This window comes from Bombina bombina, chromosome 1 (assembly GCF_027579735.1).
Source record: "Bombina bombina isolate aBomBom1 chromosome 1, aBomBom1.pri, whole genome shotgun sequence".
Taxonomy (NCBI): Eukaryota; Metazoa; Chordata; class Amphibia; order Anura; family Bombinatoridae; genus Bombina; species Bombina bombina.
In genome coordinates, this window is record NC_069499.1 from 355,909,633 (window position 1) to 355,925,221 (window position 15,589).

General features: G+C 38.9%; 1 protein-coding gene across 1 annotated transcript in view; it reads left to right on the forward strand.

The window, feature by feature from the left end:
* SLC4A3 (solute carrier family 4 member 3) overlaps positions 1–15,589 on the forward strand; it is a 153,917-nt gene that overhangs the window by 91,493 nt on the left and 46,835 nt on the right. Inside the window, exons 12-14 of the mRNA XM_053689813.1 lie at positions 5,021–5,206; positions 5,370–5,459; positions 8,615–8,781. Coding sequence (XP_053545788.1) covers positions 5,021–5,206; positions 5,370–5,459; positions 8,615–8,781 — 443 coding nt within the window. The remainder of the gene's footprint in view (positions 1–5,020; positions 5,207–5,369; positions 5,460–8,614; positions 8,782–15,589) is intronic.

Consider the following 15,589-nt stretch of genomic DNA (forward strand, 5'->3'; position numbering starts at 1 on the left):
ACCAGGTTGGCATTTACTTTGAGATGTTAGCTCAGGCGTTTCCCTCTTGCCTGGGCTAATCCCTTGTGGAAGACTAATAAACCTGTGATTTCAAATTACCCTGAATTTGTAGCCTCCTTTTGAAGGGTATTTGATGTTCCGGCTCGCTCCTCCTCTGCTGCAAAATGACTCATGACCATTCAGCAAGGCATGAGATCTGTTGCTCAGTATGCCATTAAGTTCCGTACGCTTGCCACAGAGGTAGGTTGGAACAATGAAGCTCTTTTTGCCGCCTTCTTTCATGGGCTTTCTGATGCGATTAAAGACGAAGTTGCTGCCAGAGATTTCCCAGAGGATCTTGAGGCATTGGTGTCTTTTTTGATACTAATTGACATCAGACTCAGAGAGAGGCCCTCTTTCAAGGAGCACTTGTGGAAGTCTCCTGTTCCGTTGTCTCCTACTTGTTCGTTCCCACCCATGTCTCTCTCTCCTCCCATGCCTCCTAGTCCCGAGTCACCAGGCACTACTGAGCCGATGCAGTTGGGATTCACGCATCTCTCCACGGCAGAGAGGGCCTTTTGGAGGAGGGAGGGGCTCTGCCTCTATTGTGGATTACAGGGCCACCTTTTAAAGTTTTGTCCTACACGGCCAGGAAATGCTCGCACCTAAGGTCCTGTCGGGGGCAGACCTTGGGTGGTTTATCCTCGTCCCCGGAACCGCTAAAGGAGAAACCTTTGGTCACGGTTGTTCTTTCCTGGGTGGACTCCTCCATAGTCACCCAGGCTCTTGTTGACTCCGGTGCTGCGGGCTATTTCATTGACAGTGCTTTTGTATCAAAGCACTCCATTCCTGTATTGCCTCGGTCCATTCCGCTTGCTATTGAGGCCATTGATGGCAGGCCCCTTCAGCCCGCACTCATTACTCATGAAACACTCCGTTATCCATGGCTGTTGGGGCTCTCCATTTTGAAACCCTCCAGTACCAGGTGATTAACTCTCCGCATTTTCCAGTTGTTCTGAGTTATCCCTGGCTCCAAAAGCACAATCCCAGTCTCGACTGGCGCAGGTCCGAAATTTTGTCATGGTCTTCGCAATATATTTCCACTTGTCTTTGGAAACCAGTCAAAGTCTTGTGCACTTCTTCGGTATCTCAATTGCCAGAGGAGTACCGAGAGTTCCTAGACATTTTTGATAAGGTTCGTGCTGGTACGTTGCCTCCTCACCGGTCTTACGGTTGTGTCATAGACCTGCAACCCGGAGCCATTCCTCCTCGGGGCCGGGTTTACCCTCTGTCTGTTGCGGAGAATTGTGCTATGGAGCAGTATGTTGACGGTGCTCTGTCGCAGGGAATCATCCGTAAATCCTGCTCTCCTGCAGGGGCTGGCTTCTTCTTTGTGAAGAAAAAGGGTGGCGAGTTAAGACCATGCATCGATTATAGGGGTCTTAATTGTCTTACCATTAAGAATGCTTACCCTATTCCGCTAATTACGGAACTCTTTGACCAGCTCAAGGGAGCTACAGTCTTTCCTAGACTTGATTTGAGAGGAGCGTATAATCTTGTTAGGATTAAGGAGGGCCACGAATGGAAAACAGCATTTATCACCAGGAGCGGGCATTATGAATATCTTGTAATGCCCTTTGGCCTATGTAATGCTCCTGCTATTTTTCAGGAATTTATTAATGATGTCCTACGAGATATGTTGCAGCAATGTGTTGTGGTGTACTTAGACGACATCCTCATACACTCACACACTTGAGGCTCATCGTTCTGATGTCACACGGGTACTTCAGAGACTACGTGAGAATGGCCTGTTTTGTAAAATCAAGAAATGTGAATTCCATCAGACTCAAGTAACCTTCCTAGGTTATGTGATCTCTGTTGCAGGGTTCTCCATGGATCCTGACAAGTTGTCTGCAGTTCTGCAGTGGCCTTGCCCAGTTGGTCTTCGTTCTATTCAACGTTTTTTTGGCTTTGCCAATTACTATAGAAAGTTTATTAAAAACTTTTCTTTCTTGGTCAAACCTATCACAGACATGACCCATAAAGAGAATGATCCACTCCATTGGTCACCTACTGCCATTAAGGCCTTTGATAGTCTTAAGACTACCTGTGCTGCTGCTCCAGTACTGGCTCATCCTAACCCTGTCCTGCCTTTCGTTCTTGAGGTCGATGCGTCTGAGACTGGAGTAGGTGCCCTCTTGTCTCAACATCCTCCGCCAGATGGTTCTTTGCATCAGTGCAGTTTCTTCTCTAAGAAATTGTCTCCAGGAGAGGTCAATTATGAAATTGGCGACAGGGAATTACTGGCCATAATTTTGGCACTCAAGGAATGGATGCACCTTCTTGAGGGTACTAGCGTAGCAGTGCTCATTCTTACTTAGAATTGAACTTATCTATCTGAAGCAAAACGTTTGTCGCCCGACAGGCCAGATGGGTGCTATTTTTGTCTCAGTTTAATTATGTGGTCTCCTACCTGCCTGGTAGTAAGAATGTTAGGGCTGATGCCCTCTCTCGACAATTTTCGCCTCTGTCCAAGGAGGAGTCTGTACATACTCCAGTTATACCTCCTGATCATATTTTGGCTACCATATGTACTAATTTGACTTCTCCCTTGGGTAGGAGATCCTGGCTGCACAATCCAATGCACCTCCTGAGAAACCTAGTGGTAAGTGCTTTGTTCCTGAGAATGTTCAAACTAAACTTTTGCACACTTACCACTATTCTAAAGTCACAGGTCACCCGAGCAAGAACCGAATGATTTTGTCTGTCACTCGACAATTCTGGTGGCCAGGTCTTCGTTCTGATGTTGCTGCGTATGTTGCCTCCTGCTCAGTTTGTGCACAGAATAAGACTCCTCGACGTCTTCCTGTGGGTCTTCTTCAACACTATTGCTAATGGTGAGCGTCTTTGGACACACCTTTCCATGGACTTCATTGTCGAGCTCCCTGTTTCCAATGGCAATACTGTTATCCTTATAGTGGTTGACTGTTTTTCTAAAATGTCACAATGCATTCCCTTGAAGAAGCTGCCTACCGCTCAGGAGCTTGCTTCAATTTTTGCCCAGGGAGGTCTTCCTTTTACATGGGTTATCCAAGGAGATAGTCTCGGACCGGGGTAGCCAGTTTGTCTCCAGATTTTGGCATTCCTTTTGTGCTCAAATGGGGATCCAGCTTTCCTTCTCCTTGGCATATCATCCTCAATCCATTGGGGCTGCGGAACGGTCTAATCAAGCTCTGGAACAGTTCCTCCGTTGCTATGTCTCAGATCACCACAATAATTGGTCTGAACTGTTACCTTGGGCAGAGTTCGCTCGTAATAGTGCTATTAATGCCTCCTCCCAGTTATCTCCGTTCATTGTGAATTATGGGTTTCAACCATCCTTGTTGCCCAATTCATTCATGTCTCAGGGTATTCCAGCTTTGGAGGAATACCCTGAATACCCTTTGGATTCATTCATGTCTCAGGGTATTCCAGCTTTGAATCGTAGGCATATGCCCGCACCTTCCTACCAGGTTGGTGAGAGGGTTTGGCTGTCCTCTCGAAACTTGAACCTTTATGTGCCTTCCAATAAACTGGCTCCTCGTTATGTTGGTTCTTTTCAAATACTCCGACGGGTCAATCCTGTGGCTTACGTTCTTGACCTTCCTCCTGCAATGCACATCTCCAATGTTTTTCATGTCTCCCTCTTGAAACCATTGGTTTGTAATCGGTTTACCACTGTGTTGCCTCGTCCCCATCCTTTCTCTGTTGACAACCATGAAGAATATGAGGTCAGCAGCATTATTGACTCTCGTATGTCCAGGGGCCGCGTACAGTATTTGGTTCACTGGAGGGGCTACGGTCCTGAGGAGTGTTCATCGGTTCCCTCCTCTGATGTTCATGCTCCCGCCCTCCTCCGTGCCTTCCATGCCCGTTTCCCCAATAAGCCTTTTGTCCTCCCGCGGAGGAGGGGTCACGTCAGGGTTTTTCCCTGCTTTGTTTGCCATGTGCTGCTTGCAGCCATTTTGCTTACATTTTCTTGCTGAATCAGATGCAGACTGTGTGATGCTGCTCATTTACTGCATGCCGTCTTATGGCCAGACTGTTGTACATCATCCGTGTAAGACAGGTTGCAGTCTCATAATTGTGATGTCATCACTTTTTATTTAAAGGGCCTCTGTTCAGTATGCTTTGCCCTTGCGTTGTCTCAGACCTGTTTGTGAGTTCCTGTGTATTACCTGGCTGTCTGATGTCCCTACTGGTTCCTGACTCGGCTCGTCTGACTACTCGCTTTGGCTCCTGACTCGGCTCGTCTGACTACCGGCTCTGGCTTTGACTCCTGACTTGTTATTTGACTTGTGGACTTTTTATTATTTTTTGTTATTAATAAAGGTGTAATTATTTTTCAACTTCTTATCTCAGTCTGATTCCTGGCACCCTGACAGTATGTCTGAGTTATACTGCATCAGTGATTTAGCATATGAGTTTTATGTCCCTTTAACAAACCCAAACCCAATGGACTCCCCCTATTTTTATTGATGTATTGATGTTCTTGTTTCTTATTTTTAGTCATTTTGGCAAATGTTGCAGTAATCATCTTTGTTGACATTTGCTGGTCTGTGGAAATTCTTCTAATTTTATTTTGTTTGTTTATTTTTGAGTGTCTGGTTAGTTAATGAATCAAACTAGTTGACTGTTCAGTTATTTATTTTTAAAATAAAGTATCTTTATGGAAAAAGTTAAGATGTATTTTTCCATATAGACAGGTAGATGAGGAGGATGAGGGCCAGAAGTAGGTGATAATGCCATTAAGATTCATGAACTCCCTGTTGTCCTCTGTATAAATGCACAGTTTGTTGCCTTAGGGATATATAGACAAGCAACTTCATGTGTTGTAACTGTGATGTGACATGAGGCCTTAAATATCTCCAGACAGATAGATGTATATGTCACAGTTTACATTATACAAGTATTTTCTTTATGTAATCTGAAACTCTGTGAAACTGTTTGCCCTGCACGTCTCTAGCCACCACTAGATATATCTGCTTGTTTATCTTTATAGGTGTTCACTGATCATCCCCTGCTCAGGACATACCCGTCCGGTGGGTCAGCAGGAAGTCGCACTGCAGCATTAGGCCCCCGAATGCAGCCAAACACAGCATTGTTATCTCTCATTCTTATGTCAGGAACATTCCTTATTGCCTTCTTTCTGCGCAAATTCAAAAACAGCCGTTTCCTTGGAGGGAAGGTGAGAGGTTCTAAGCAAGTTTGTACCACACTTTTTTAGATTAGTTTTGTTCAGCTCTGGATTTTGTTCTACCTTTTCCAATGTCACCCGCCATTTAGCTGTTTGTTTTTCATTCACTCTTTATGTTATTTCTTTTTCTCTTTGGCTGTTTCTTTCTTTGCAGGCACGGAGGGTTATTGGTGATTTTGGAATTCCTATATCTATCTTAGTAATGGTTCTAATTGATTATACGATCACCGACACATACACACAGGTATATTTTTGTAAATTACATTCCACATATACATAGATATTCATATAGTGTGAGATTTGTTTTAGGTCCCTTATATATGGCTATACACCTTTAAGTAACAACTAGCATCTATATATATAGTTACTGAATATTAGAGAGACATGGAAGTCAAAATTACACTTTCATGGTTCAGAAAGAATAATTTTAGGATACTTTTTAATTGACTTATGTTATCAGATTTACTTTGTTGAAAACACACCTAGAGTAGATACCTAGGGGCCGATTTAATAAGCTGCAAATGCAACTGTTTCCACGCGAGCCTTCAGGGTCACCAGAAGCAAAAGTTAAGAAGCAGCGGTCGTAAGACCGCTACTCCTTAACTCATCCGCCACCTCTGAGATGGTGGACAGCAATGATTGACACCCCCTGCTAGCAATGATTGACATCCCGATTGGCCGCAAATATGCAGGGGGCGGCATTGCACAAGCATTTCACTAGAAATGCTTGTGCAATGTTAAATGTCAGGCGGACATTATATTTTTATTAATGTTAGGTTGTAACTGTTGCAAGAGTTCCTAACTATCCTGCATTCTGTGGAAGTGGGATGGTCTGGGAGCTGTACCCTGCTACTTTCCCAATCAATTATAACCTATTTTTACAAGGTACAAACAAGCACAATTAATCCCCACCTAGAAATACTTCTGCTCCACCCCACGATCACCCCTGAGTCTTTCCCTGAGTTACCAAACAAACCCATGGGACACCCTGACTCTACCATACAACCCTCTGACTCTGTCCCATATCTTCCAGTCACAGTTTTTGACCCCAGAATATACTGCATTATAGTGATGAGCATGAGCCACCCCAAGGGCTGCACTGGCTCTTTGAGGGTCAGCACATGGCATCCATACTTCTCCAGGAAAGGATGTAACTTTACCCTATGAACAAAAATATTTTTAATGTTACCCAATATTGGGTAGAGTGGAGCGGTAGTTTGTGCTCGCATTCGAGCACTAAAATCTCTTAATTGTTTTTTTGTGTTCGACAATTCACACTCGGATTACGAGTTGAAAGTAAAAAGTTTGCACTGTCGCACTCATAAAGTTGCGTTAACAAATAACTTTGAGAAGCCACAAACGCAAAATCTCATTCCCCCATAGACTTCAACGGCTCTGTAAAAGTTAAAAAAAAGTAACACCCACAAACACAATTGCGGTTATTTAAAATATATATTTATACATGATTATATATAGGTATAGATATATACAGGTATATAAATATAGGAATATCTATTTAAAAATAGATAGCACATATTCCCATATGTGTGTACATGTGTATTTATGTGTTTATATGTGTATATATATCTGTAAATACATATATATATACACACATATAAATACATATGTACACACATATAAACACACATATATTTATATATATATATATACAGTATATATATATATATATATATATATATATATATATATATATATATACACACACATACTAGGGATGGGCAAATGTTTCGCTACATTAAACAAAAAAATTAAACAAATTTTAACGTTTGTTCGTTTCGAATTTGAAATGTCTGTTCAACATTCTAACATTTGTTTAATGTAATAGTATTTCTAATGCTTTCTTTAAATGTAATATTCAATTAAAATTTTCTAATAATTCTATTTGAATTATGCAATATTCGAATTCGAAAAATTCTAATTTATATATTTGTAATAGTATTTCTAATGCTTTCTTTAAATGTAATATTCAAATTTGTATCTATTATGTATCAATTTACTAAATTCCCTACTAAATGAACTATTGAACTTCTGAATAGTATTTGTTAAATCAAATGTTACATTCGAAATTTCGAATGTAGACATTTGATCTAACTATAAAACATTGGAATTTGAAAGTGACATTTGAAAACTGTAAATAGCTTTCGATTATAGAATTTTTAAGAATATTCGTTCTTATCAATATTCAATTAAGTAAATCGAATTTCTACAATAACATTCGATCTAACATTCAAATTCGGATGTAAACACATTCGCCCATAACTAATACATTAAAGGGACATAATACTCATATGCTAAATCACTTGAAACTGATGCAGTATAACTGTAAAAAGCTGACAGGAAAATATCACCTGAGCATCTCTATGTAAAAAAGGAAGATATTTTACCTCACAATCTCCTCAGCTCAGCAGAGTAAGTCCTGTGTAAAAAGTTATACTTCACCTGCTCCCAGCTGCAGGTAAAAATAAAAAAAAATGAAGAAATGAACAGCAGCCAATCAGCATTAGCAGTGCTGAGGTCATGAACTCTTACTGTGATCTCATGAGATTTGACTTAACTCTCATGAGATTTCATAGTAAGCTTCCTTTACCTGATTGGTGAAATAATATGAGAGTTCATGATGCTCATCCTTTCAGCTGTCCCAGGACAGACACACTAAAATGCTGCTTAGAAATCCTTTACAATGGGAGGTGGCTACTGAGGAACTTTTGAGGTAAAATATCTTTCTTTTTTACATAGAGATGTTCAGGAGATATTTTCTAGTAAGCTTTTTACAGCTATGCTGCATCACTTTCAAGTGTTTAAACATTTGGGTATTATGGCCCTTTAAAACCCTTTGCATTTCTCATATCTTTGAGCCCTTATAACTTTTTATTGCAATTTTTACAATTATTTTTATTAGATAGAATTATTATGAGTGTAACTGTTACTTTTAAATGTATTTTTTACGTGTTTCATGACACTTTATTGACTCGCATAACAGTTAACCAGAATTCTGAAGTCGCAGTACCCATTCTAGCGTAAATCATTTTACTTTCAACTTGCGCCACAAAGTCCCGATATTGCTCACACGCAAAAGAAAGTGCTTGACTCGTAAAATAGCGCATAATATATTCTCTTCTATTCACCATTTTCCTGCTTAATCCACTGCCCCCACGTATATAAAATGAATATAAACACTTTTGCTGTGGGCTCAATATAAGGATTAAGAGTACAGAATGACCCGTTTTAGATCTCTGGATCCTCTATTCCACCCACTGTATGGCATTAGGTTCCATCCTTCATAGTTCTGGAAATAGTAAAATATTTATGTTCCATACATGTGACCACTTTAGATGATCATATCATAGATTTACAATGTTTTATATCCTTTTCATTTAGAAACTGAATGTGCCATCGGGTCTGTCTGTGACCTCCCCTGGAAAGCGAGGTTGGTTTGTTCATCCGATGGGCTCTTCTCAGCCGTTCCCCCTCTGGATGATGTTTGCTTCTGCTATTCCAGCACTCCTGGTCTTCATTCTTATGTTCATGGAGACTCAGATAACCACGTGAGTGAGACTTTATATCTAGACTGATACTGATTACAGCTACTTATATGAATGTTAAAGGGACATGAAACCCAATTTTTTTTCTTTCATGATTTAGAAAGAGCATGCAATTTTCAACAACTTTATAATTTACTTCTATTATCTAATTTGCTTCATTCTCTTATATGCTGAAAAGCTCAGTAGCTGCTGATTGGTGGCAGCACATAGATGCCACACCCATGTGCATTGCAATTTCTTCAACAAAGGATAGCTAAAAAACTAAGCAAATTAGATAATAGAAGTAAATTGGAATGTTGTTTAAAATTGTATTTGCTACCTGAATCATGAAAGAAATGTTTTGGGTTTAGTATCCCTTTAAGTCTGATACATTAACCATGACTTGCATCAGTAACTGCTGTCCTGGCCAAATACCCCAGTAGACCCAACATTCTCCTCCTGCGGTGACTTCTATATTTAGTCCCAGATTTATTTTTAATATTTACTGGTATCTCTACTTTTTAATTTTTTTCTCTCTACTTTTTCACTGTTCTGTTTGTGTTAAAAGATAGCTGTACTATTAGTTTTTATGTTCAGATTTCCTTTGTGAGCTTGCTGGCCTGTTTAATCTTCAATACAGTAAGCTCTTTTGCTAAGGGGTTTCAGTAATACAGGCAAGCAATGGCATTACTGTAGGTTTATAGGTTTAGATGTTTCTACTTAGTTAAAGGGACCTGAAACCCACATTTTTTCTTTGATGATTTATAAAGAGCATGCAATTTCAAACAACTTTCTAATTTACTTCTATTATCTAATTTGCTTTATTTTCTTGATATCCTTTGCTGAAAAGCATATATAGATAGCATCAGTAGCTGCTGATTGCTGGCTGCACATAGATGCCTCGTGTGATTGGCTCACCCATGTGCATTGCTATTTCTTCAACAAAAGATATCTAAAGAATGAACAAATTAGATAATAGAAGTAAATTGGAATGTTGTTTAAAATTGTATTCTCTATCTGAATCATGAAAGAAAAAATGTGGGTTTAATGTCCCTTTAATCCCCAAAATATATGAAGCAATATAAGTGACATAAAATAAATTCTACAAATACAATGCTAGAGAAACAAATGAGTATATGGAGCTAAAACACATAAATATATAATGAAATATATCACAAATAAAAAGTGCAAATGAAAGAATTATATTATCTGTAAATCAAGTGGAATTTATCATGGGCATGCAACAGTTCAAGAAAAGTTAAGTAATTAGACAGAATTCCAAAACACAGTTTTAGGTGTTTCACTCAAAAGTCTAAACTTCAATTTGGCCAATTGTCTTCTTAGGTGTCTTACAGGCATTTTCAAGTCCTCAGCTACCATCTTCAGTAAACCAGTAATACATTTAAAAAAAAACAAATTGAGTCAATATCTTTCTTTATTTAGATTTGGAAAATTTACAAATTGCTGGAGTTGCAGCTCATTCTTAAAAATGTAAGCAAGAACTGATCATGACATTTTCAAATAAAAATTAAACTTAGATGAAAACTTTAAAAGAGAATAATATAGGAATACAATAAAATGGATTCCCACGAAAGACACATATAAACAGAGACTAATATAGTGATTCAAAAAGAGAAAACTTCCATAAATATGAGGTTAATTAAGAAAGTTTAAATGTTGCCCCCATGTAAGTTGCAAAGGATAATTAGTGAGTGTGTAATTGGATAGTTAGTGTGCTATAGCGTATTATTTAACATTACTGGTCTGTTGACCAGTAACAATTCAGATCAGATCATATTTTTTTTTTCTTTCGTGATTCAGTTAGAGCATGGCATTTTAAGCAATTTTCTTATTTACTCCTATTATCAATTTTTCTTTATTCTCTTGCTATCTTTATTTTAAAAAGAAGGCATCTAAGCTAAGGAGCCAGGCAATTTTTGGTTCAGACCCTGGACAGCACTTGCTTACTGGTGAGTGAATTTATCCACCAATCAGCAAGAACAACTCAGGTTGTTCACCAAAAATGGGCCGGCATCTAAACTTACAAGAGAATTAAGAAAATTTGATAATAGGAGTAAATTAGAAAGTTGCTTAAAATTGCATGCTTTATCTAAATCACAAAAGAAAAAAATTTGGTTCAGTGTCCCTTTAAGGTGTACACTCAGGACCTAGAATATTACATAGTTTCTACCTTGGAAGTGGGATAAGCATATATTCCCAGGGAAAGTTATTGATTATTTTTTTGCACTATGTTTCAATGGGGTAGATTTATCAAATGTTGGGCGGACATGATTTGCTGTAGCGGATCATGTCCGCCCGACATCGCTAAATGCCGTCAGCATAAGCTGTCGGCATTTAACATTGCACAAGCTGTTGAAATGCTTGTACAATGCCGCCCCCTGCACATCGGGGGTAGATTGATTGATAAATATACCCCTATGTATGAATTTTGGGTTCCCTTGGGTGGTGTATTCAGAAGAATAAATTAAGTTGATTAGCCTCATCTGAGACTGTTTGGTTTTATTATAAAGACTGGGGAAATCCTGAGTTAGAGATAGAGACAAGAATTTGGCAAAAACTGTATTGCTGCAACTTGGAAAACTGGTCAATTTAAAAGCAATGTTGCTATTGTTATTTTGTTGGTAAGCAGTCAAGCTGCACCATAATAGTCAGCTACAATTTGTTTTAGTAGAAGCTCAGAGAAGCAAGGATTTTTGTTTATGTTTTGTTTATTTGTTAAATGAAAAACTACTATTTTGCTCCCAGAAATAAACAGACTACAGACAAGTGTGGTCTGTTATATATACAGTATAGATCTATATATATAATTTTCACTCACCCACTTGAACTGGGGCTAGTAATAAAAGATAGCACATCTGTACGGAGGCACTGAGAACTGCAGGCGTTGTAGATGTTTCACATTGGCTAAACATATGTAAATAGGTGGTGGGGTAGTGGGTGCGGTAAGGGATCAGAAGTGACTAGTTACATTTTTGCATGGCTAGTAGCTTAGGACTTGAAATTCTGAGCCCTGTTTATATATACAGGTATATATATATATATATATATATATATATATATATATATATATACACACACACACACACACACACAAACATATGTATCAAAGCCCCATGCATTCAGCATCCAATTTGCCTGGGTGCTCAAATAAAATGCATAAAAATGCATATCCAGTGTAAATAATCCTTCAATACTTTATTATGTCAAAAAATCCTATAGCTTCATTATGAATGAAATGAAGCTATAGGTCTTCATAAAGGCTTACATATTAATCCGAAAAATATTTACCCTGAATAAAGTCTGAAGTGTTTATTGGACATAATAAAGAATTGAATGATTATTTACACTGGAAATACATGTGATTTTGTTACTGGTTATGTATTTTTATATATAAATAGGGCGGCCTTGCTGAAGTGTGCTAATCTGAAGTTAATTGAGTGTGGTCCCACGGAAGTGCACTATCTGGGTTTGTGACAGGACCCCCTTCTCAAGGGACCCCTCTGGGGACCCTATGAGGCTTATGAGGAAACCAACGGTGAAAGGCTGAAATTAGTTTGGTAGCATGTAGATCCACAGCAAGCACCCAAGAGCTCCAATCCACCAGATAAAGAAGACGTCTACCTCGTTATTTTGAGTCCAGAATGTGATGAACTTCATATTCAGGCTGACCATCAATAACCACAGCAGCTTGGTGCGTTACCTTCTTAGTAAGACTATTAGTGACTGCAGATTTCAGCAGAGAGAAATGAAACACAGGGTGGACTTGTAGGGAAAAAACAGATGATAGCAAACTAGTTTGACCCAACACAGAATACAAAAAGGTCCCACATAATTTCGACCCAGTTTCACAGAGGTTCGTTTAAGATGAAGATGTTTTGTAGATTACCAAACTGAATCGCCAGGATGATAGATAGGGGGCTACCCAACTGTCACATACCTGCTACTCCAGGGGAGTCCATGATTTATTTTTGTGGGTGCAATAGTTAAAATTGAATCACTTTCTATATGCATTAGACCTAATAAAATTATTAAAAATACCCCTTTACCGCCACCCACACTAATTCTGCTATGTAAGCTGCCACCACCGGGACACTTTTAGGATGGGGAGTCCTCTATTGCCCCAACCTAATAGATAAAAAAAAAAAAGAGAAAAACTATATAAATGCAATACCAATAACAGTCTCTTCAGTAACATGAATGTTATATCAGGTAAATGCAGAACTTATTAATTAAACACTTATTAGTAAAAAAAAAGGTCACTGTGCTTACATAAAAAAATGTTACAAAAACAGAATTACACAAGACAAACAGTATACAATAAAAGGTGGAAAAAACCCCAGAAAAACCTATTTACTCACCACTAGCAAGATAAAATGTATTTCCTGCTTCAAGAGAGCATTGGTGAAGAAATGGACATTCAGCACAACACAGGTTGGCTCCCCACTGTATAACAAAGTTCTTTAGTTCTCCAAAATATTTTGAGCCAGATTAAAAGTGAATCGGTATTTAGCGCTCCTGCTTGAACGCTAATGCTGCTGAAAGTAAACTTGTAATGCGGATAGTTTGGCACACGTATTACAAGTTGAAAGTAAAAAATTTGCATGCAAACTCAGCGAAGGGTAACAGGTTAGTCCAATAGTCTTGAGAGGATGTTGTATAGTTCCGAAGATAAGATCTTGGTTTATTCTTTCTGTTTGTCCATTGTTTTTGTGGAGGAAAGTCTAGGGATAGGGAAATTGTGACTTTTAAGTTTTGCCAGACTGCTTTCCAGAATTTTGAAATAAGTTGGGTTCCTCTGTCAGAGCAGTAGGTAAACCAGAGAGATGTATAAAGTGTGCTATTTTGGAGAATCTGTCCATGATATTACAGAATAATTCTTTGATCTGGGCAGGTCAAAAATAGAGTCCATACTCAAGTGAGTCCAGGGTTGATTTAGAAATGGCAGTGGTAGTAAGTGACCACAAGGAAGCTGCAGAGGAACTTTACTGCACAAAGATGACAAGCTATAACATAATCTTGAGTGTTGTAGGAAAGAGATGGCAACCAAACTAATTATTTTAAAAGTTTTTGGATCTTTTCATAACCATGATGGCCAGAGAGTTTGTTATCATAATCCCAAGATAACAGTTCTTTTCTTAGTTTAACGGGAGCAAATAACTTGTTCGAGAGAGGTGTCTTTGAAGGATAAAGGTTTGCTTGTGCAGTGACTAGTGGTTGAACAAGTCCAGTAGAAAGGGATGCTACAATCTTATGTGGGGTCATGATGTGTTCATGATTAGCGTTTCTAGATTCATCTGAGGTTAACTGTTGGGAGAGAGCATTGGATTTTTGATTCTTAGAACCGGGAATATAGGACATAATGAGGTTGAATCTAGTAAAAAAACAAAGACCACCATGCCTGTCTGGCATTAATTTTCTGGCTGACTGAAGCTATAGGAAATTTTTGTGGTCAGTCAGGATATGAAATGGCACTCCACTCTGTCAAAACCCTCTTAATGGCCAATAGCTCTTTATTCAGAACATTTAATTCTATTTGGAAAATTTCTTTGAGAAAAATGCCACAGGGTGCATCTTGCATGGGGAAGGATTTCTTTGGGATAATATTGCACCTGCAACAATTTCAGAGGCGTCCACTTCAAGTATATATTGCTGTGTGGGATCCAGATATTAAAGTGCAGGTGCTGAATTAAAAAATATAATTTAGTTTGTTAAAAGCAAAGGCAGCTTCTGATGACCATTTCTTGCAAGAGTTTGGTCAATAAGTTAAGTTTAAGCAAAGTTTATTGATAAAACATCTGTAGCAATTGACAAAGCCCAAAAGTCTTTGGATGCCATTAACTGTAGTAGGCTGTTGATTGTTGAATCGCTGACAGTATATCTGGATTCAGAGAAAAGCAAGCAGAAGAAATGATGTAACCGAGGAAAAAAAATGTTGATTGGTGAAATAAGCACTTTTTTATCTTTGCATAGAGGTGGTTCTGGGGTAACATAAAAGTTTTCTGGTAGCGGCAGTTTAGGAGCAGAAACCATTTGATTAAGGCAAAAGGGTTGTGCCATAGTGGAAATTGGAACTTAAGAAGTTTGTGAAGCTTGGCAGAAGGTTCTTAACATTTGGTAGGTGGGCTGCATCTGCTCCTAATAATTGTCTTTCATAGGCTACAACTTTCAACAATTCATCAGGATACATGTGGGCCCATGTATTATATCAGGCCTTGCAGGATAATATCCGTCCAGGAAAGGACCATTAGGTTGGGAAGTGACTTAGTGAAACACACCGTCCCAGCACAAAGGATTTGACCAATAAAATAGTTCAAGGCATAGCTAGACAGGCAGGTTTGGCAACAGTCAGGCAGGTAAGTACAGAGAGTTCCTATGAAAGGAAAACATACAGAGGCGCCTCTAAGTGCAATATCATCAGGGTAAATGGAAAAAGATAAGGTCAAATGTACACTCACATTTGTTGAAGCACACAATAGTGCAAATGAGGCAGACCGAGACTTCTGAGCTGCTCGGCTGACTCCACATCCAGAGCTCCTAACAGGTGATGGACAAGGGTTCACATTCACACACTTCTCACAGCCTTTTGTTAGAAGCCCAATAGCTGGCCGCTGCTCCTGGTAACTCACAGTGTCTCACCGGTCAGGATGAAAGGATGGCAAAGGTGATATCAAAACCTCCAAAGCTCAGAGCGGTAGTGGGTGCATAAAAAGTTTAATATTTTAAAACAATATAAAAACAGTGACGCGTTTCTCGGTGATAAACGCGTTAGAATAGTACAGAATTGTACAGTCCAGGCTGTAGGTCAAACCAA